The sequence below is a fragment of the Monomorium pharaonis genome, chromosome 7 (genome assembly GCF_013373865.1).
Source record: "Monomorium pharaonis isolate MP-MQ-018 chromosome 7, ASM1337386v2, whole genome shotgun sequence".
In the NCBI taxonomy this organism is placed as follows: domain Eukaryota; kingdom Metazoa; phylum Arthropoda; class Insecta; order Hymenoptera; family Formicidae; genus Monomorium; species Monomorium pharaonis.
In genome coordinates this window covers 11,188,025-11,210,117 of record NC_050473.1, presented here as the reverse complement: position 1 = coordinate 11,210,117, position 22,093 = coordinate 11,188,025, and the positions used below count along the sequence as shown (strand labels likewise).

The 22,093-nt window shown below is 42.1% G+C and overlaps 1 protein-coding gene across 2 annotated transcripts in view; it reads left to right on the top strand.

Moving 5' to 3' along the window:
* LOC105836560 (transcription factor Ken 2) overlaps nucleotides 1–22,093 on the top strand; it is a 35,336-nt gene that overhangs the window by 8,004 nt on the left and 5,239 nt on the right. Inside the window, exons 2-5 of one of the 2 annotated variants that reach the window (XM_036290179.1) lie at nucleotides 9,696–16,312; nucleotides 20,921–21,211; nucleotides 21,368–21,537; nucleotides 21,852–22,079. In XM_036290179.1, the coding sequence (XP_036146072.1) occupies nucleotides 16,262–16,312; nucleotides 20,921–21,211; nucleotides 21,368–21,537; nucleotides 21,852–22,079 (740 nt within the window). In that variant the 5' untranslated portion in view covers nucleotides 9,696–16,261. The remainder of the gene's footprint in view (nucleotides 1–9,695; nucleotides 16,313–20,920; nucleotides 21,212–21,367; nucleotides 21,538–21,851; nucleotides 22,080–22,093) is intronic. The other variant, XM_012680669.3, reaches the window with a different exon arrangement.

Here is a 22,093-nt window from a genome sequence, read left to right as displayed (position 1 = left end):
TTCATGTCCATTATTGTTACATGGCGCTGTATCGAGGTGCATCAGAATCTATGCGTGACACTTATCAACGTGACGTAAACCGGTGAATCTTTTGTAATGGGCAATTATGATCACGCCAAGATTTAAATCGCTTTTCTAATCGTCGGAATCCTGCCAATGTGTGTATTGGGCGAGTAATCTGTGGGAAATATATATCTATAATTGGAAAACCAAAATCCACACGGAAAAGTATCAGTTCCATTGCAAAGCAAAGCGGTTACTTAATTTAATGTGTTTTTCTTTTAACGAGGAACGGTTATTTTTAATAATTCTTTGAAAGAATTTTCTAAATAATTTTTTCTTAAAATATGTACTAAAACGAAGAATTTAATATATATATATATATATTTCTTCGGAAAATATTATAAAATTTTATTACAGAAAAATTAGAATAATAAGCAAATCTATTTTTTAGTTTAACTTAATATTCTTGAGAATAATGTATTAAATTATTAAAGTTTAAATATATATTTTAAATCTAATTTTTATGACAGACTTATATTTCAAAATAATTGGAATAAGTAACATTTACTTAATTCAAATGTTTATTATACTATAATTTATATGTGTCCGTATACACTGACATTTATTATAAGTAAATACGACTTGATTCATGTAATTAAGGCCAGTATTCATAGTCGGATCTTATATTTAAGATCATCTTAAGTACTGTCTTAAGATGCCATCAACCAATCACAGAGCTGTATTAGCATCTTAAGACATTGCTTGAGACAATCTCGAAATAAGATTCGACTATGAATACCGGCCTAAGTGTATTTTGAAATCAATATTATCAAGAAAATATTCTGCTAAAAATAGCCACTACTCAAAATAGAAAATTAAAATGGACGAATGTTTGTTTTAGCACGAGAATAGTATTTTTCTACACGTGCGGTCCGACACAGAAATTTGCAATTAAAAAGATGTCATTGAAATGCATTTTTCTTTTTGTTATTGTGTGTATTTTTTTTCTTTTTGGATTTTTTTTTTTCTACACGTATTTTTCTACACGTGCACGGTTCTAAAACGGCTGCGAAGAGAAGTAAGAAGAAAATTAGAAGGAAACCAATTTTTAATCCAGATATACTCAGATTGCTCGCAATTAAAAAATCAACAAGTTAACGACTCAAAAATCGCCGTTTTTTTTTTTCGCGTTTACTAAATAGCGACCGCGGCTTGCGAAAACCCGTGACTTCAACGATTTAGGACGTTAGGCGAAAATGTTTCGTTCGGCCGCGTATACTTTCACCTGTACCGAGTCGTGCCGAATTGGCAGGTATTATACGATTACGACGGCCGATGAAATTTCCGTCGATTGTACGAAATATTGTTGTTCGCGTTATGCTATCGTAAATATCACGTCTCTAACTGAGCCTCGTGCGCAATGTGCCGTACTCCTCCTCATCGTAGTTCGCAAAGAAAGTTTCGCACGCATTCCATATCAACCTGTTCCCTATACGTGATCGAATAAACCCGTCTGCTTGGACGTGTCGCAACCTTGAAAGTTTGGTTCTCGAGAGCCTCGTAAATTCTCTTACAAAGTTTCGGAGCGGTCGGCCGTTTATCATGTGCCATTCCATGCAAAATCTGCTTGAACTTTTAACCGAGTTGCCGACTAGTATTTACGTAGAACAAATTTCGTAATTTTGCACTTTTTCTTCGTACCCACTTGCTCTCATTACTATACTGTTCTCCGGTTTTTTATATATATATATATATATTAACCTGTTTATATAATGTTAAAATAATTTCGCGGGAGAAAAAAAAATAAAGGAGTGAAATTTAAATTTCCATTTAATCATTTTCTACAGCACGTTTTACAAAATAAATGTGATATATATTAAGATGAGTATTAATCAATTGATATTGAAATCTGTTACGTATTGATGCAATATGTTTTAGCGCTGCACCGAATGTACAACCACAGCCAATATTGTAAATTGAAATGCTACACGGGAAGAGATTTGCATCTCGCAACTCATATTATCCCACGCACGTAGACGATTGTTTCAGATTTATTTCCTAGTTACCCAATTCACCGCTTTTGGCCCTTTGACGTTACTAAAGAGCCGTGCCAATTTCGAAATTTAACGTTATACGTTATCGCTTTCACGAAAAAAAATAAGCTAGGTACCGCCATTATTACGTAATTCAAAAGCCATATATTTCCCACAAGATGTAGGCTAATCTCGAGCTCTAGTTATTTTCGGCATTATTACGGTAATGCCGAAAACGAAAGGATTATCGTAATTCGGGCGGCGTTGATCGTCCGTGGACATTCCGTGTAGACGTGATATTACACGAGCGTAATTTCGCCACCGGAATATTACACAATTTTACAGCTTGGCGAATGTGCGGCTGGATCCCGTACAGGCCTGGCGTCGCCGCGCGGCGCGGCCGGTCGTAACAGAAAATTATCGTAAAGTCGGGTGCGGAATCGCAATGACGAGAAAGAGAGAAAGAGAGAGAGATAGAGAGCCACTCTCGCGCCCACGCAGGGCTCCCGAGAAAAACATAATCGTCCCTCGTCCCGCTCTTACCGCCGCGGTAAGAGAGCTTGCGTCCCGCGATTACCGCGGGCATATAACGCTCGTTATACGTGGGGTACACACGTATACGTCGTATACGGTCGCCTCTGCGCAGGTACGGCGACCGCCCGGCTCGGTATTTTGCCCGCTCGTTTCTGGGCCCGTTCTGGGGCTCGTGGCGATTGTAAATCTCTCGCGCTCTTGCGCGGGCCCCCGCGGGCGGCTCGGGCATATACCGCGAGTAACAGCACGAGTAACAGCGGCCCCGCGAGTACCTACCTCCGCCAACCCTTTCTACCTTTCCTTTCACTTTCATCTATCGCGGGGCCCCGGCTCGTACACTCGAGGCCCCTTCGGGACTTTGCTCGCTCGCTCGCTCGCTCGCTCGTACGTTCGCCGCCGCCTGTTACACGCCTCCGTGTAACGTGTGTGCAACGTACGCGACGCAGAAAAAAAAAGAATTGTATCATTGAAGAAACGGTAGCGAGGAAGTAAGGAGCACCCGACGAATGGAAAAGTTCATCGGTTCTCCGCTTTCTCCCGCCTTTCCTCGCGCTTCTTCACTTAAAGGGTCATATCGGGAGAAATGACGGATAATATTAACGACATTCTGCACGCTCGAATAACAATTCTCATGTACAGTGATACACGTCGCGGTGTCCTACATATTTGAGATCATTGCGTATTGATCGTATACGAAAGATAATTCTCCGTCTGGCCATGTCTGACTAGATGTTTATATTGTGTACACAATTATATAATTGTATATAATGTTTTTCTTAGATGCATATGCATACTTAGAGGTTTGAATTCCACTAGGGTAAACATTATTATATAACATTATATAAAATAGATATGATCGCAGACGTGGCTCGCACAAAGAAGCAAATTTCGTATATACGATTACATATGGAAATTTTTACTCGCGTTACTTTTCAATATGATAAAACTCCGCGTTGTAAGATGAAAAAAAAAAATTGCACAAGTATTTCGGCGAATGTAGCCTCAAGTAGCGGGATAGATTAATGTATCTCTCCCGGTCTGTAATATGTTTTCTCAGACTTGAAAGAGCCCGTGTAGAAACACGTCTCCGCGCGGAAAACCTTTATGAAGATCATTACATCGCGTGTGCCCGCGCGCGCGCGCGCGTAATAGCTCCAACATGGGTATAGGCTCGTAACGAGCAAGCGAATTGATGTATTGCCTTTAAGAGAGCATTGCTTACGAGATGCTAAAAAAGATGCGCCTAAGCCGTTAAGAAAATAAACACGCTATTACTCGGCGCGTTCGTAACCGCACCGTAGTTACGGCCGTAAGTTCACCATCGGAGTTTTCTCTAAGCAAAGTCGTAATATCCCGCGAGCGCGCTCGCATTATGAGTTTCGCACGGGAGGAAAAAAATATGTTTCCCCACTCGCGGCAATTAACTCTTAATCGCGTCTTATAACTTCATTCGCCAAGTGTTTCACTCTAAGCCCGTAAAAAATGCTTACCTATGGAACGGGACGATTCTCTCTCTCTCGAAAAAAAAAAAAAACTGTTTGCATTTCGGCCGACCGCAACCTCACCGACCTGTCCTCCTCGATTCTACTTTGAAGTGGACGATTCGGAAATGAAAGATTAAATATTCAGGGGACGCAGACCGCAGCGCATCCTCTAAAATACATTTCTCTCATTACGATCTCCGTCGGTACGGTTGTGTCCCGTAACGTATGACGCACTGGGGCGATGCGCATCGGGGAGGACTGTAATTTCGACTCGGATGGTGTACGTATTCTCTATTGTATATCGCATGAAATACGGCTGGTTGAGGGGTCGAGCCTTTCGTGCGACAGTGAAAGTGTCCCAATTTGGGAACAGAGAAAGAGTTCGCGCGGCGCTGCCAGTTAACACCAAGCGTACACATACACTTTTTGCTGATACGCCTCGGCGTTTATCGTTCCACGCTATGTTTCGTTACGGACGCTTAAATATTTAGCGAGAATTCGTATGAAATACAAGGAGAGCTCAAGGAGAGCTATATGCGAGTCGCATTATATCACGTGAAAGAGAATTATATACGTATAAATAAATAGACAAGTGAAATTAAAGGAAGGAAAATAGTAAATAATATTGAAATCCTTATTTTTAATTTACATATAAATTTATTAATATATTAATTTATATAATTTATGTATAAAATTCTTGCTTATATTACAAGAATTTTACCAACTACTAAAAATAATTCTAACTTTAATTTCAATTTTAACAAATTTTTTAAAATTTACTCTTATATACAATTTTATTTTTTTTTTAATGTTTCTTTTAATTTTAGTTGTAAGTTTTTATAATGTCAGTATAGTATTTCGTAGTATCAGTAGTAAAATACATTGTTCTACGTATAATGAAGAATTGCATTGCATTATTAAAATGACAATGCTAATTGAACCTTGAACAACCTTAATAGGAATATTTAGTCATTGGAATATATTGGATGCATTTAGATCAATGTTAATGAAGATATGAACAATCGGAATAATTAGCATATTGATGCTCTACACTTATCTAAGCGTGAGTCTTTGCTTTTAGTTTAATCACGTTTCCGCTTTATAATAATGGTTCTAGTTGCAATCAGCGTTTAATTAGGCAACGGACAAAAACCACAGACCCACAATTTGTACACTAACATTCGCTTATAGCTATGGTAATATCTGTGATTATAAATTAAAAGTATTTTGTTGGGCAGAATTGTTAGGCAAATAAAGAAAAAAAGCGATTTGCAATATAACTACAATCGTAATATACTTTTATTGTGAATGCGATTTAGATGCCGCGTTATTATCGTTATTGTTTAATAATGACAATATTGTTGTAGATATAAAAATTGTAATTAAATACATTGGGAAATTCATTTAATTCGGTATTTCACTTCCAATGTCCGTGAGAGAAACTTGCATGCGTTCGCGCGCCGCGTTCTGCGAAACAAATCAGCGCGCTCGAATTATGAAACAAAAAATGACTCGTTTGTGTCGCCAGTAATCTCCTCGGTTTCCTCGACTTCCTCGCGCGTTTTCACCCGCATATCCGAATGGCCGGCCCGCGGAGGCGGACTTTCTTGCTTACGTGTCAGCTTACGTAGAGCTCGGCGCTCTCGTGTACACCTAACTGCCAACGTAATTTCTCCTTCGCCATTGTTACTCTTAAACGATCTCGCAATCGTCGTCTCGCTCTTGTGACATGCTAATCATCCCCGGAGCTTGTTACGTCGCGCCGCGGAACGGGCGACCCAGATAAAGAATTTCATTTCGTTTTCGATAACATGGTCGCCCATTTCTCGCGATTATTGCGAAAAGCTTCTAAACGAAAGAAAAGTTTAAATTAGGAGAAACTCTGAAATAAAAAATTGTCACGTCGCACGTTAACGTAACTTATTAATTCTTGAAATAATTTTCATTGCCTATATAACCGTAATTTACGGTAAATATACAGGAGGTGGAATAATTAACTTATTTTAATAATAATCACAATAAAAGGATTTAACATTTAATAATAATTTCACGTCGATAACATTGTAATAGTTTGAATTTGCGTCAAAGACTTATACATAATTAAAATATGTAATTATTTGCACGATTTAGAATTTTAATTTATAACTTGCATTTTAATGAAAGTACAATTTTAATATGCATTGGCGATTCAAATGCATAACTATAATATCGGATATGCGATTGACTAGTCGAAACTGTACCAAAAATGATTCACCGCCCATTATTGATTCTCAATTCGAAGGACAAGACTTTTTAACAACAATGTAACAACATCTTTATCGCTATACTTATGCGTCACATCGAGATACAAAAAAAGAAAGACAAAAATAGCCGAGAATTAGCTCTTTTTCCGAACGAGCGATTATTATATTGCATCTGTAAACTTAAAATTTATGAGATCACGCGTATTGCTGATTTAAAACGGAACTTTTGTGATGAGCAGTAAACATAGATATTTGCAATGGACTTTTCTCTCAGCGGAAACAATGCACAATATCATGTTTACGTCTGTCATTAGCAAGTTTTATTGAAGTAATTATATTTAATTGTTACTTTTGATTACAAAGAAAATTATTCGAATCGCAGATTCCGTTGCTACTCTTCGGGACTACTGAAATTTGTTATTTCGAGCCATTAAGTTGTGCCTCCTTCAACATACACACACACTCTCTCTCTCTCTATGTGTGTGTCTGTCTTTCGGAAATAAACAAAAGACCTTTCACTGCTGGTGGCACGCACTTTTCGGACACGGTGGACGCTTCTGGCAACGCGTTCGCATACTCGCGCGCGAATAAAAACATGAGCGCGGTGAGAAGTGCGACAAGTCTCCACCCACGATGTGAGATCATTGCGATTACGTAAGTGCCCAGCGCGCGGTGTGCCGTGCGGACAGGCGTAAAAGTGTCATGTGGCATACCGCTCCGGTGGACGTGACGCGTCGTTATTTTGCCGATGCGGTCCTTTTACGCTGCAGTTGAATTTCGCGGAGAAAAGAAGGAATTCGACAATTTTTTCGGCATTTTTTGGGAAGTGAAACGTGCATTTCCTGCAAAACGGATTTTGACGCGAGGATACAAGAAATTTCGAGATATTGTTTATCTCTGTGCGCTGGAAATGGATGTTTATGCTTGAGAGCCCGCGTATCGCAAACAAATATGTGAGGATATCGATGATTAATCCGGGATTTCTTCGGTGTAACGGGATGCAAATTACAGGCTGATAGTATCTCGCCGAGATAATTGGCATGTTAATATTCCACCTATGTTTAAACGTTACCGTGAATTAATTATGTTCCGCGCGTATAATCTTGTTAAATTTGCGCGCAATTTGAAAAGATTATATATACACGGGTGTGGTGATGCGTTCGTAATAAATTGCACTTTTCTCGCCTTCGCTTATATAACGTCTCTATAAGGCTGACAGAAGTTACATTCAATATGTTAACGAAGTGAGAAACAATGACTGCGTTATTTGAGAACAATTTTCGCGAAAAAATAAACCTTAAAATTATAAATCGAAAGAAGAACGAATGATCTAAGATGCCACTAATAGAAAAAAAAAATTGCAATTATCATAGTTTAACTATAATTCATAATAATTTTCGCCATCTATATATTTATAGTTATTTTAACTATGCAAATTATAGCTGCTTAGTTATTATTGTATGACTAGTAAGCAAAAATTACATTTGCCATAATTGTGATTGCATGTATTACGTAAAACAATTTTATTTATATGTTCTTTCTCTCTTGACATTTTATTCTCTCTTGACATATTAATATTTAAAATTCCCATAATTTATAGTAATTTTTTCACATTTGGCAGAGAACTATAAACATTGTAGCAGTAACAATTATACAAATGGAGTTTCTAAGCATAATTGTTTAAATGAAATTACAGGTATAAATATTAAGCTTTTCTTTCAGTGCATTAGAATTTTAAAGGAGTTTCAATCTCATTGGAAAAGTAATGGCGCGAGGGGAGGAGCGATCGCAAAAAACCAAGTTGCGTAACGCTTGAAATTGTCCACGTAACAGATCGGAAATCGTCGCTAATCGCCGCGACGATCTCGTCACGAGCGATCAAGCGCGAATGAACAAATGGATAATCGAAGGCTTAGATCATCCCGTCGAGAGATCTGGTCAGAGTTTTAATGATTCTCTCAGGCGAACATTTAACGACTCTTAAACACTTTCGATCCTAAGCCGGAGCATCGCTTGAGGCGCACGTTTTAAACAAATGGACGAATCCCGAGCGTGCTCACGAGATCGCCCGGGGCGTTTAAGCGAAAGCAACAAAGCCAAATAAAATAGCAATTAAAGGCACGGTGGCTGGAAGTGTTAATCGATATCGATATCCGCGGCGTGTGTCTTTCGCAACAATGACGCGCGACTGGGCGGATCTCTGGTGCAGGAAGAACGCAGCGCAGCGATGGAAATAGGAAATTATCCAAGGCTGCCACGCGGCACAACACAGAATTGCCTGATTAGCTATGTAGATGAAAGTCACATTACGATTAAAGTGCGACGGCTATCGCGATAAACGATCGTACGGAATTCTATGCAAGTATCCTACGCTGCGCTTCCGGCGATGGCGAGCTGATAGCCAGTTCAAAATCACGATGGAACCAATAAAAAGAGAATAGCACAGCTATATGTTAAATCAAAATATTAACGATAGAAATCAATTTTTGTCAATAACGAAAACTTTTGAAATGAGAGACGATGATTTCGATTTTGCTCCCTCGAGAGAGAGAGAGAGAGAGAGAATGACCCTCGATAGTCTTATTCTCCCGGAGTTACGCACTGTAACTTATGCATTCGCGTAATTTGCTGAAATAAGCTCGAAAAAACGTGAGAGACAATCGGTACCATTTACGTCATGGTTTCTTATCGTCGCGTAAGGCACATCTTGATTTCCTTTTCCCCTCAACGAACGAATCGGAACTTTTATATCGGACGGACGTTATTCCCGGCGACGGTCCCGCAAAATATCCACTTGGAGTTTGCGGCTTTCCGCGAAATAACGCGGAGATGCGTTATTAGCGTAAATGCGAAAGAGAGCGAGAGTTAAACTCACCGCACGAAACGATCCTCCGCGGGCTCGCGCGCGGACGTACCTTGTTTCCGCCTGACTCACTTACGGCAAGGCCACGCCAAAAGCGGCGGTCTTAAGCTGTATTAAAATAACACTCGCGAGGCGTTCCCGAGGTGGAGAATGTAAATGCGGCGTGAGAAGTTGCTCGCGTACATCACGCGCGGGGAGAAAAAAAAAAAATCATCTGCATCCTCCGATTTCCATCGCGGCCCCGGCTTCGCGGCTCTTTTTGCAGCTTTTATTTGCATTAAAAGTCGCTCGTCGGCTTAATAACGATGTTCGTCGTTAACAGTTAGTGCGATGTCGGAAAGTTACATAAATAGTATTCCGTGTTGTCGTCTAATAAACATGCGCTCGGTATGGAACGGACGGCTGTTTGAGAAAAAAAAAAAAAAGGACGACGATTGACAATTTTATAATTCTATAACTTACTGACGCCGTTTAGATCGATAAAGCGCGATATTATAGCTTTTCTAAATTTTCACTGTTTATGTGTATGTTCCAGGCTGAACCGTGCGTTGCACGATTGGGAGGATCTGTAACAGCTTCTGTTAAAACAAAGTCTGAAATAACAAGTGTCGCCCGTCACTTTTAGCTCTTTTTTTTTTTAAATAGAAATTTCCGAATTAAAAATATCAATAAAATTATTTAGTTTTCCTTTTTCTCGGGAAAGGGAGGATCTTGTACACGTTTTTTGATGAATACTATTAAACTCATCAATTTGTTTTGTGAAATTATACCACTTTGGATTTATGTAGAAACTTAAATTTCAAGACTGACGGAATTGCGGTGCGCAATTTTATACGGAGACCGTAAAAATCACACGAAAGTTATTATTCGGCACCAAGGTCCGCCGACATGGGCAATCTTATCTTGATGTTTTGACATTTTCGTCGGTCGTCTAATTTCAATTATTAAAATTCTATCGAGTATCTCTCTAATAATACCTCGTCGAATTTTCGTTATCTAGGTGAAATGTCATTTCGATGAAATATGTAGCGTGCCCTTCGCGTATCCGGAACGCCGCTCGTCAGACGGGAAACGCATCGCGGCGGCGGCGGCGGCGAGGAACGAGGAAGGAGGAGAGAAAAAGAAGGAAGGAGAAACCGCGGAAAGGGGGATGTATAAAACGAGCGATTGCAAAGAGGAAGAGAGCGAGAGGAGCGTGCGTGCGTGCGTGAGAGAGGAGGACGCGCGCGGGGAGTCGGTCTTGCGTAACGTGCGCGCGTGCACGCGTGTCCCTCGCGTATACACGCTCGGATCGGGCGACGTGGGTGTTGCATGTAGATCTAAGCAGCGAAAGGCCATCCGTTTAATAGCTCCCGATCGCGCATACACAGGCCCCGGGGAGATCGGATCGCCGTTGGATGACTAATCCGTAGGTATCCGTCAGGAGCGGCGCGCGGCGGCGCGGCGAACGGAAAACGGCGGCGCGTGCATCTCTCGCTGCGCAGTAAAAGCCGCTTGCAGCAGTTGACGAGCCCGCTCTTTGACATTGAGCGCATCCGAATCTCCTCCAGCGCGCGCGCGCGCGCGTCTCCCGCACTCCCGTCACTCCCATTTCCACTCTTTCACGTCGCCGTTGCCCGCGTGGGCGCGAAGCGGGACGGAAGAGAATGCGGCTCGGCCGCATTACGCGACCGTATTTTCGGCCACTTCCCTCCCCCCCCCCTCCTCCCTCCAGATATTTCTTCGCGTTCTCTCTCGACAAGGAGGCGTGTCTCTGCCTTTGACGGTTTTTTTTTATGTGCATTTAAATCGAACTCTAACGAAATTCCTTCGAGCAGAATCAGCGAAGAAAAACTGATGTAATTTACGACTCGGTTAAATATGCCTTCTCTGACGTCACGGAGAAATTAAGGGGAATTAAATCACTTAGGTTAAAGTAATTTACACGTGTGCGCCGACGTTGCCAGATATTATTTGCGATTATCGCGGGATTCACGCCAAGCGCCGACTTGCCGTGCGTGACACGGTCTTCCGTGGAAAAAGCGAGGGATTATTATCGCCCGCGTATCGGGAATACAGGCGAGATATCTTCCGGGAGTAATGTGAGTTCACAGCGATGAGGTACGCGAGACGGACGAACGAAAGTACGGGGCCGCGCAAAAGTAATGGCAATTACAATTTTGCGAGAACGCGAGCGCCGCGCTTATCCGGCAATTTGCGCAGATAGCAGGAGCGTTTTACCTGCGTATCGCGGTCTTTACACGTAATCAAATTACTCGTTTTATGGCGCGATTTATGTAACCGGAGAGCCGGCGCGTCGTCGACGCGCACTTTTTTCCCCGACGTGCAAAAGTCGCGAATTCGTCGCAACGAAAGCGCGCGTTATCGCCACGACATCTCGACAAAAGTGAATCCAAGGGGGGCACGCAGCATCCCGCCGTACGTACACAACAGGACAGCGATTGAAACCGGTATAATTTCAGATCCGAGTTCAGATTTCGTTGATACAGACGCACATGGAGCTAATCCGCTTGTTTACTTGTAATAGTAGAAATTACTAAGAGTTGTCACTCTCTAAAAAAAAAAACGCTTGATATTATTTTTCGCGAGATCAAATTCATAAATTTTTGTAATAAGAGAGGAGAAAGAGTAAAAACGCAGAGGAGAGGTTAGAGTCCGTTTTCACCTAGCGGTGCGCTAATATTTTAATACATAACTTATAAAGTGTGTGCGAATATTTTATAAACAAATACTGTACTTGGTGGCAACTAAATATCTGCTTTTGATATTTTGACAAAATCAAATTTGAGTTTTTTATTGTTGAATAGAGATGTCAACTTATGTCGTAATTAAGGTACAATTAACGATGCTCTTAATTAGGCGGCAGCGAGAAACTCTCTTAATATAATTATTCACCGAAAGGGACGCCCAGCTGTTCTCCAGGCTTTCTCCGTACGTCGTAAAAACTACCGAAATGTTATCTGCCGCGTTCGTGGTATTTAAATTACTTTTGAAATACCAAATGGATGGCCGTGAGTATCGTTGGCAGCGATCTCGTCGGTGTCGGGCGCAGGACAAGAGTGCCCTTTGGATTACACGGCGAAGGAGGCGACGTCGTCCATTTGAGAGAAACGATCGTGCGTTACGTAAGAGAAGGCGGCGTGGAGACGCTGATGGCATAAAGACCGATTCACATACACTCACACATACACATATACACGTACACGTGCAAAGACATTCGCGCGGGGCCTTGCGGAATCGGCGTAAAAGAATAAACGGGAGTAATGCTGGTATTACACGAAGTCAGCAAAAGGGGTAAATTAAAAAAAAATTGAGAGTTGCTTGCGCTGTAAAATTGTGCGGTCGAGTTAGGGTAGATTCTCTAGATAACGTGCCGTTGCTTGATTTACTAACTGCGAAATTTCGCGTTCGAGTCGATTTCAGTTCGAGGACGAGGATATAAGCGGCATGATACTCGACCGGCTATAATTTATACGTTCGTCTTTTCGAATCTTCGGTGTAATTTCATTATGCAACGCTCGGAAGATTATATATCTATTTCATATGTAGATATGTGGAACTTTGAACCAAAATATCACTTTTATTTTTCTCCGGGTGCCTCGAGGTCTATTATATAGTCGACAGCGCGATGTAGAAAAAAAAAAAGAGGCGCTCGAGTGAAGCGCAATAATGTGCATTCCGCACGTGCGAAGGCCGCTGATTATTTCGAATACAAATCTGATTAGACACTCTTCGCGGCTCAGCGAAGTCTCAATGTGTTTCCCCCATTACATAAATATCCGACCGGCGGCGGCGGCGTTGCGTGGCGGTTAAAGGAGAAAAATCCTCACAAGTAGCGTCGTAAATTGACAGGCGGAGCGACAGATTGTAGACGAACGACGATTCCCACGGTCACCAGCGGCGACCTTGGTAAATTTCCCCGAACGCCGTTGAATTTCGTAGCCGATTTCGGTAGCATCGCCGCATCATCATCACCACGGGGCAGTGTATGTGCCCCAGGTTTCTCGTGAAACGCGCTGGAAACACGCTCAGCAGAAGAGCACGGCGCACGCGCACACCGAGCGTGCCCTTCAGATCCACAATGATGGAGCGTGTCTATTAGAGGAGGCGATTGTTCTTATATAATGAATGGATCATGTAACTAGCCGCTTCGCGGACTCGCTTCGGGGGGCCCGGGAGAGAGAAAGAGAGAGAGAGAGAGAGAGAGACCGTCGACGAGAGGGACGCCTTCGCGCTCGCGTGCACATACAATCGTACACGCACGCATTCACGCACGCACGCACGCACGCAGACACACGCGTGTGCAACTCCAATATACGTGCGCGTATGAGCTCACACAAGGCCGTGGCCGTGTGTGTTCGCGTGCATCGCGTGTACATACCTGACGGACGGGTGACGTGTGTAAGAGCGCGCGTACCAGTTAGAGCTGCTTGGCTAGCTCGGCTACATACGTACGTACGTAAGTGCAGCTGAAAAGGCTTTTTACTTTCTGGCCTTGAACGAAATGTATCCGGTGACTCTCGGCGAGCGTCGATCGTGCGCGCGGGGAAACACTTTTGTCGCTTCCCTTCCCCGCTCCCCCTTTCTCGTGTGAAAAGCAAGTTCACCACCGCCCTCGAGAGGCGCCTTCGGTATATTTTTGGCAGCCCGTTCCATCGCAACGTTAGGTCCATCGCGGAACGACCGGGTTCCGCGTCCGAATCGCGGGAATGCCAGCGTCGCGAAAGGGGACGGACGATATCGCGTTGCAGGCTCCTAAACCATTACGGACGATCCACGAGACGATAAGGGGATCGCGAATCTTCTCTCGCTCCCACCACCCGCGTGATTTTTCGTGACGCGCGTACACTTGCGCGTGTTAACGGTGACACGAAAAGGAAAAATTAAACGTATCAACGTTAAATGGATTACCGCTCGGCTGATAATTCGTAGGTTGATTCAAGCGGCGCTCTACCTCGCTCCCGTCTATCCCGTCCGAGGATTATACCATCAACCGTAATTGTGTGGGAATGAATCAGGGATCGTGGCGCACGATGTACAATCGGCAGACATTTGTGGGTACAATTGTGCAAACGATCCCTTTTATTAATGGCGTCGGGCTGAAGAACTCTCGCGGTAACATTTTTGGGGAAAAACCGCATCAGCACGCACGTACTTCCGGGCGGGAAAGGCGACGCTCGTCGACATTGCCGTTCGGTACTTGGTAGATTGCGAAAGGGCAGAACGGAATCTTTTTTTTTTTTTTTTAGAAACGAGGAAGAACAGCATAGGAGGAAGGAGAGAAAGAGAGAGAGAGAGAGAGAAAGAGAGAGCACGTCACAGTCGACGGAGCGATGCGCAAGAGGGAGAGAGCGTGAGAGACCAGGTGGAAAATGGCGATTCGAAATCGAGGAAAGGTGTGAGTCACCGCGCCACGGTTTCACGCGGGGTGTCACAACCCCGCTCGGGGCACTTTTCGTTCCACGCGAGACGCGAAGTGTATAATACAATGCGCGGCCGCGATACGGGAAGTCAGCGAACCACGAAGTTATTCTTGGATGACGGAAACGTGTAGACGCGTATTCTCGAATCGACTGTCCGCGAATCGAACAAAAACTAGTCCGCGTCGAAAATAGGCGCGGACGGATGTTTTTACATCAGCGCGCGCGCTACGGACGGACGCAACGGCAGCTCTTAAACGAAGGTTGATACCAGCGGGCGGAAGAATGTTTCTTTACAGAAAGAAAAACAAAGACCTAAGAAACTTAATCTTTGTCCAATCGTGACAGTTACATACGCGGGTCTTATAGTTGTATTATGTCTTTGTTTTTGATGAGCTGTGCAAGCTCTCTTCCCGAAGGAGAGGCGAGAGAGAAGCGTATTCATTGTCCGATAAACATAATCCGAAGTCACTTCGTGTCTTCATTTCTTCGGTGTAAAAGTATCTTCACGGGCAGCTGAAGCCTCTCGAGCCGCTTGTCTCCGCTTAATGTATCGTGAAAGATCGATGTCGCTTACTCGCCCGCGATCCCTTCAAAAATCTTGATTCCGAGTAATCGGCTTAACTGCACTCTGTGGTGAGCAGTCGCTTCCCCATGGAATACCGCCTAGCGTTCCAAGCGAGTGGAGCTGGATGGTCCAACGTGTATATGCGAACGCGAGCGTATATGTACGAGGCCAGCGGGTACAATGAGACCGCGAAACACGGCCTATCCAGGACTGGCGAAACGTAATTGGGCCCACAAAAAAATGGAGCGGAAACGCCTGGGCCCCCATTACACAGGTCCCGTAACGAGTTCTCTCTCTCTCTCTCTCTCTCCGCGTTGCTCAATCCGTGCTGGTCGGCTTGCGCGGTTTGAGCGGCCTCACCTTAATCAGCACTGTCGCGATTCGTATTTTCTTTTTTTCTTTATTTACAGCTTTACGGAAACCTACAATTTCAAAAAATTATGAAATTAACGTACTGAACGCATGCGTACAGAATGACATCGATTACAAATGTGACAAAACGCCGTACTCGTCAGTAAAGATGATACCAAAACGATATTTAATCACCGCTCCCTTGATCTGTGGATTCCTCGACTATTGAAAATCAATTTTTAAATAAACGTCACTGTTCTTCATAATTCGATTGTACAATTGGATTTCTGTTAAAATGTAGCTTTGAAAACTACTGGAAAATGATTGCTTATTCGCTTGGAGCACTCGGACAGAGTTTTGAGGCCTTTTGTTGCTAATTTGTTGCCATTCCTAATTTACAAATAATTAATTTTTAATACCTGCGTTAGGAAAACCGATTCGGTCACATTAATCGGAGGATCCGTGAGTAAAAAAAAAGTGCAACATAGTACACTTGGGCACATCTACACGTATGTATATTCGCAAAATTTTGCAACCAAGTTTAACGAACCGCGCGTTTCCTACAATTAAGTGTACGTTTTTCAACGGCGTGCGATCTTTTTCATCATTCGGCCACGACGCGCATTCTCCCTCCCGCTCTAACAACCTCCCCCCCGGTGTCTCGCGCTTTAATTTTCAGCCTCGACATTTGCGTAACCCAGTTTCGCCATTGTTCGATTCAATGGTAGATCGTAACGTCCGCCATCCGGATAGGAGATTATAATGCTCGCGTGTACGTGGTACCGCGCATCGTCGCTCTCGTGTGTATGCAATGTATGTCCTCTGTGTGTGTGTATGTGTGTGTGTGTGTGTGTGTGTGCGCGTGCGCGCGCATACACACGTGTACAGTCACTGCCGTGGACGAAAGTACACTTACACGCGTATGCACGTGTACGCACACAAAAAGTACGCGTGCTCGCGCACATAGCAGCGATAAGCGAGCGCGACGACACACCGGTAGAATTTACGAATTCATCGACTTTCTCTTCTTATCTGAGGTCCCGACCTCAGGAACCACGTTCGCGCCAGTTTTACTTTTCTCTTTCTGTCACTGCCAGCATGGTTCGGCTCTGAATGATTCATCGTGAATAATCAATGCGACAAGCGGGGTGTCGATTGGCGACATGGGTTATGAATGTTATGATCGTTATTTAATAGATGTTTTATTTACTTGCATTGTCTCCCAAATTTTGAAGCACGTACTAAAAAAAAAGATCATGTCTAATGAAATTCAATAATAATATTCTTAAATTTCATTAAAATTGATTTACACTTTTCTAATCTTCTGATTTTTCACTTTGTAACTTTGTACTGCACTTGGAGCGTAAAACATATTGACATATTTAAAAGTAAAAATACAGACATTAAATTTCGATAAATTTGAAATAAAATAATTATTTAAAATCACACGTTACGCCTAAGAAAAATTTTGCAATTTTCATCAAGTAATATCTAATAATTTATATTAATTAAAAAGAAGCTAAGCATGTTTTTTAATTGTTTTGCACAATGTAGGATTTATCAAAGTGTTGTTTGCAATATCGAGAGATAATAACGCATCATAAAATAGTAATTTTAGGAGTGACTAATCTTTAAATTGAAATATCTTTTGCAATTGAATACCTTTGCATAGTCATTATTTGTATACAAAATTAAGTTTCTCGCAAGTATCAACTGATGTTAAGGTAAAACGAATTTTACCGACACCGTGTATCGTGATACTCGGTTCGAAGGTGCAGTTTTGTTCTCGGCGCAGCAGAGTACAGCACAGCACACGCAAAGAACGAGAAGTAAGACGGCTTGACCGGTATGGAAGGTCTTTTTAACTGAACTTGTTGCGCGGTTCATCTTTCCTCTTTTTTTTTTGCAGCAGCAGGACCTGAAATCAGTGTAATTTGAAAATCACGAATTTGATTTCTCGCTGCTGTCATCGATTAAGCCAAATCGCCATTTCTTTTCTGTTGCCTGCCTATAATTGGAATCCAAACTTGAGACGATATACCGGTTACCGTACTTGCGTCTCGATGCTGCTGCTGCTGCTGGGATATTCAATGCGGCAGCGATCTCCTCGACTTACGTCTCTTCGCGGGTAGCACTTCGCCCAGTCATTTGTTACGTCCGTGTAACGCGCGGCACGAGACCCTGCCCGGCAACTCTTCAAGGCCCAAATAGAAGAAGAAAGACGAACGCGCGAGCGCGTAAGCGCGAACGTAATCCAAGCCTGCCGGCCAGCGCGGATTGACCCTGAACTTCAGCCGCTGCTTACTAGCATTTCCAGTGGCAGCAGCTGGAAGCAGCAACGTCGGCGGCGTTCAGCAATGATTTCCTTATTTAGCGATTTTCTCAGTATCACGCCGGCGAGTTTATTACGCATGCGAGTGAGCGTGTAACGCCTTGTGCGCTGCCGTTGCCGCATCGTAACTCTCTCACCCGAAGAACTTGCCTCTCTTTTTTTCCCCCCCTTTTTTTTTCCTTTAAGCTTTAATCGCTTCAAATCGTTCCCGACTTCTCTCGCCACGGACGTCGTCCGTCATGATATCGTCTTCTTTTTCCTCTTGGGCTCGAGATAGCGGCGCGCGACGCTCGCACGCGAGAAGCTCGTTACTCGAGGAAAAATTGATTGTACGTCCTTCTGTTTAATTTATCACGTGCGACTTCGCGCGATCGTAAGAGACGAACGTAACGCGACATGCGGACGCGAAGGAAAAAAAAGGGGGGGGGGGAGAGGAGGAGAGAAATGAAAGGAGAGAGAAATTTCGATGCCTTTCCCTTTGCTCCCGTTTCCCGTTTCATTACCGCGTCGCTTTCATAATCTCACCGAGATGACGATAAGATAATCGTATGACTTGAGCGTACGACGTGCCGTCCTCGATCCGCCTCGCGCGAGGTTTTTCAAAAGAAATGATTTTCTTATGCAAGCGCGGTTACAGGTGGATATAAATTTTCCGGTTACGTAACGCGCGGCGCTCGCCGCGACGTCTAACACGAAAGGAATTCTTTACGATATGGGGATACGCTATCTGAGAATAAATAAAGATAGCCCGGCCCGGGGCGCGCGCGCGAATCCGTATATACGCATACCTAATGTCAAAATCCGACGGGGGAACTCGTCGCGCTACTTTCGACGATTTAGAATTCCACAATAGATTCAGCAACCTCTTCGTGACTCTTACTCAAGGCCTTCCCTTTCGAATTCGATCGAACAATCGATCGAAGGTCACGGCAGCGAATGCGGGATGCTCCTAGATCCGCGCTATGCGTCACTTACCGATCGCCGCACTACGATCCTGATTTACGGCACTACCGGAGACACTTTTCATATTTCACGACGGAAACTGAATTTATCCTCGTATTTATCTCATTTTAACATTTTTGCATTTATGCAGAATTGGGAGAACTGGAAGAACTTCGATTCGCGTAAAAGATATACATTCACACCAAATATACGAATATATTAATACGATGTATTTTGAAACGATAATCCATTTGTTGGCACGTGCCCCTTGATAATATTACAGAAGCTGAAAGTTTGCGCGGCAAACCGGTAAAGTGCTTATTTTCAATATTAAACGGATTGTACTCTCGAGGCACGTTTGACATTGCGGAATTCGTTTCATAATATTAGTTATACGCGTTTGCCCCTTTTGAGAATATAACGTGAAACCGGACTTTCTCTCTCTCGGCTTCCCTTGAGAAACCGAAGGAATGCTCGATCAGCCGTTAATTCTCAATTCTTAGCCGTGGCCGCGTTAAACTGTTGCAAATCTCCGACACGGATGAATGGGATATTTCTTGCGCGCGCTCGATATTGTATTAGTCAAATGTCTTTTTTTTTTCTACGGTTACTGTTACAAGATTATGTTGTAATAACGATCCATCAGTTGTTTTCTGAATTAAGTGTTAATTAGGAGCGAATTATGTTTGACTGGCCGACACTTGGTGAGAAAGCGCTAAATAGAATCGGATTCTACGGCAGAACAGGTAGTGTCTCTCATAATTAATGGCTTTTGAAGAAATTCTAATCGTACAGGTTATAAAATTACGCTCGAAAACGTTAGTAATACAATTGCATCATAGTTTATATATTATATAATATTAATTTGGTTAATTATATTAAGTGAAAGAATACAAACAGGATATGGAAATTATTCAATCCAATTACTTTGAGAGGCGTATTGCACTGTTATTAATAAATTAACGTAAACATTATATTATATAAATTCAATGTTGTATCAAATATTATTAAACCTGCTTCAATTTATAAATCGCGATAGAATTCGATACAGAATTCTACTTATAATTTTATGTATCGTTTAATACAGAAACCATTTAAACGACCAGAATTACAATAATGCACTATTTTCATTTCGATGTCGGTTTTGCAATGAGTACATGTTTATGCTATTAGCCTTAGGCTACAGGTATTATATTTCGTATCGGTTGCCTTAGCATTATTTTCTATACATACTATAATTATAAATCAAAATTATTTATTTGCACGTAATGCAAGAATTTTTTCATAATTGTAATTATAATTTGTACGTAAATAGAATTTGAATTTTATTGTCGAATTACAGATAGCATAATGTAGACTTTAATCTTTATGGTTTGTACGGGAGTAAAGAAGGTAATTCTTTTTATATCTGTATTTTGTAAAGTTACAGGACAGTTCAAACGAATTAAACGGAATTAAATGGAATTAAATATAGGTCAAAATAAAAATGAATGCGTGCGAGGGGTTTAGACCGTTCTAACTAGATAATTGCATACTGCACCGTTAAACAAGTTTGACATGGTCAACGGAGAGCTGCGTAGTTGTAAGGGAAACGTGAGAAACATGATCTTGTGACACGTCAGTGTCTCTTCCGCCGTTTCTTAGAGAACCGAGACACGAAAGGAGGAAATTAGTGTAACAAAGCTGTCATCGCATCACGCAAGGCAGCAAAACCATTTATTGGGTTAAGGACGCGGGATGCATTTTTTATCACATAATTTCTTACCATAAACGCTCGCCACGGCTAATGTCTCAATTTTTTAAATTTGTTAATAAATCATTTGTGCAATCGATTACCAATGTACTACGAGAACAAGGATGTGTCGAGGTTATTATCGTCCTTTACTCGAGAATACTATTTTGAAGCAGTTTTTTTTTAAATCTGCTTAGAGCTTTCTTTTGCCAAAATCTGATCATAGACGTTTAACTTAAAATATGTAAATTTTTTAACATTTTTATAATTTAAAACCTATTGACAAAATTTTTATTAAATTTTGATGTACCATTATTTGCCTGTTCTCTATTTCACTCTTATGAATGATGTATTCAATCCTAATTTTAGATTAATCTATTCGATCATGGATGTTAATTTTTTTTTCTTGTTTCAGACGATGTATTCTGACGGTCTCCTGACACTCCACTATGGAAAACATCCAGCGACCTTGGCCGCAGAGGTCGGGGCCTGGTACAGTGGAGATCGTCATGTGGACGTGACCCTGGCATGCGACGATGGGTCTGTCGTAAAGGCCCATCGCGTCGTTTTGGCTGCAGCCAGTCCCCTCCTAGCTAGTTTACTTCGGAATCCTACCCTGGACCATGTGGTTCACTTGTCAGGCGTCCGAAAGACTCAACTAAATCATTTATTGGAGTTTTTGTATAATGGAGAAGCATTGATACCGGTATGAATTTTAATTCGCGATTTGATTTTAGTATACAAAAAAAATTTCTTTCGAAAGGAAAAACTTATTAGCATAAGATTGGCGTGCAGAAAGTATTTTAACTATTTAAGATACGCCAAGTAGAATCTTATTAATATACAATTTCATTTTGTTTAGTCGACAGAGCTTACACCGTTGAGGGAGCTCTTTGAACTACTGCAAATTAAGTCAGAGTTATTTGAGCCCAATCAATCTCAAACTGGTAACTCTGACCCCGAAAGAGTATCAACTCCACAGGCCTCGGAAGGCCAGGAGAGTTCCAGTTATGAATCCCAATATGATGGCAGGTAAGAAAATTAAATCCGTTATTCACATCGAGTTTGTATAAATAGAAAAATTAGATGAATAAAGGGAATTTAATATTTTGCGAAATTTCTCCTTATTCCAGCGTTAATGTATTTAGCAATCGGGATAATACGATTTATCGTAGCAATACAAAAAATATTCGATCAATTTTAAAGCAGTCACTTTTGATTCTTTGTTGAATAAATATAATATAAGTGAAGAAGAATCCGCCTAATGCCTAACGCCTTATTCCTTATTCAATTTAACCTGATTTCTATTACTTCCAACAAATCTTTTACAATTTTATATCTTACAGACAATCCAACAATCCCGCGGACTGTTGCTCAGTTGTTATTAAAACAGAAGGTTGCGAAGAGGAGACGGAAGTGGATGTGGAAGGTGTGGAAGGCGAAAGTCTTCTATCGGATAACAGAGAGGGCAGTATAGAACCTCCTAGAAGAAGGGATAGTTCCGATCCTGTTAATCTCAGTCTTAATTCCGGCACTTCCGTTACGAGCGACAGCTCACACGATATAATACACAGGTTAGACAATCATC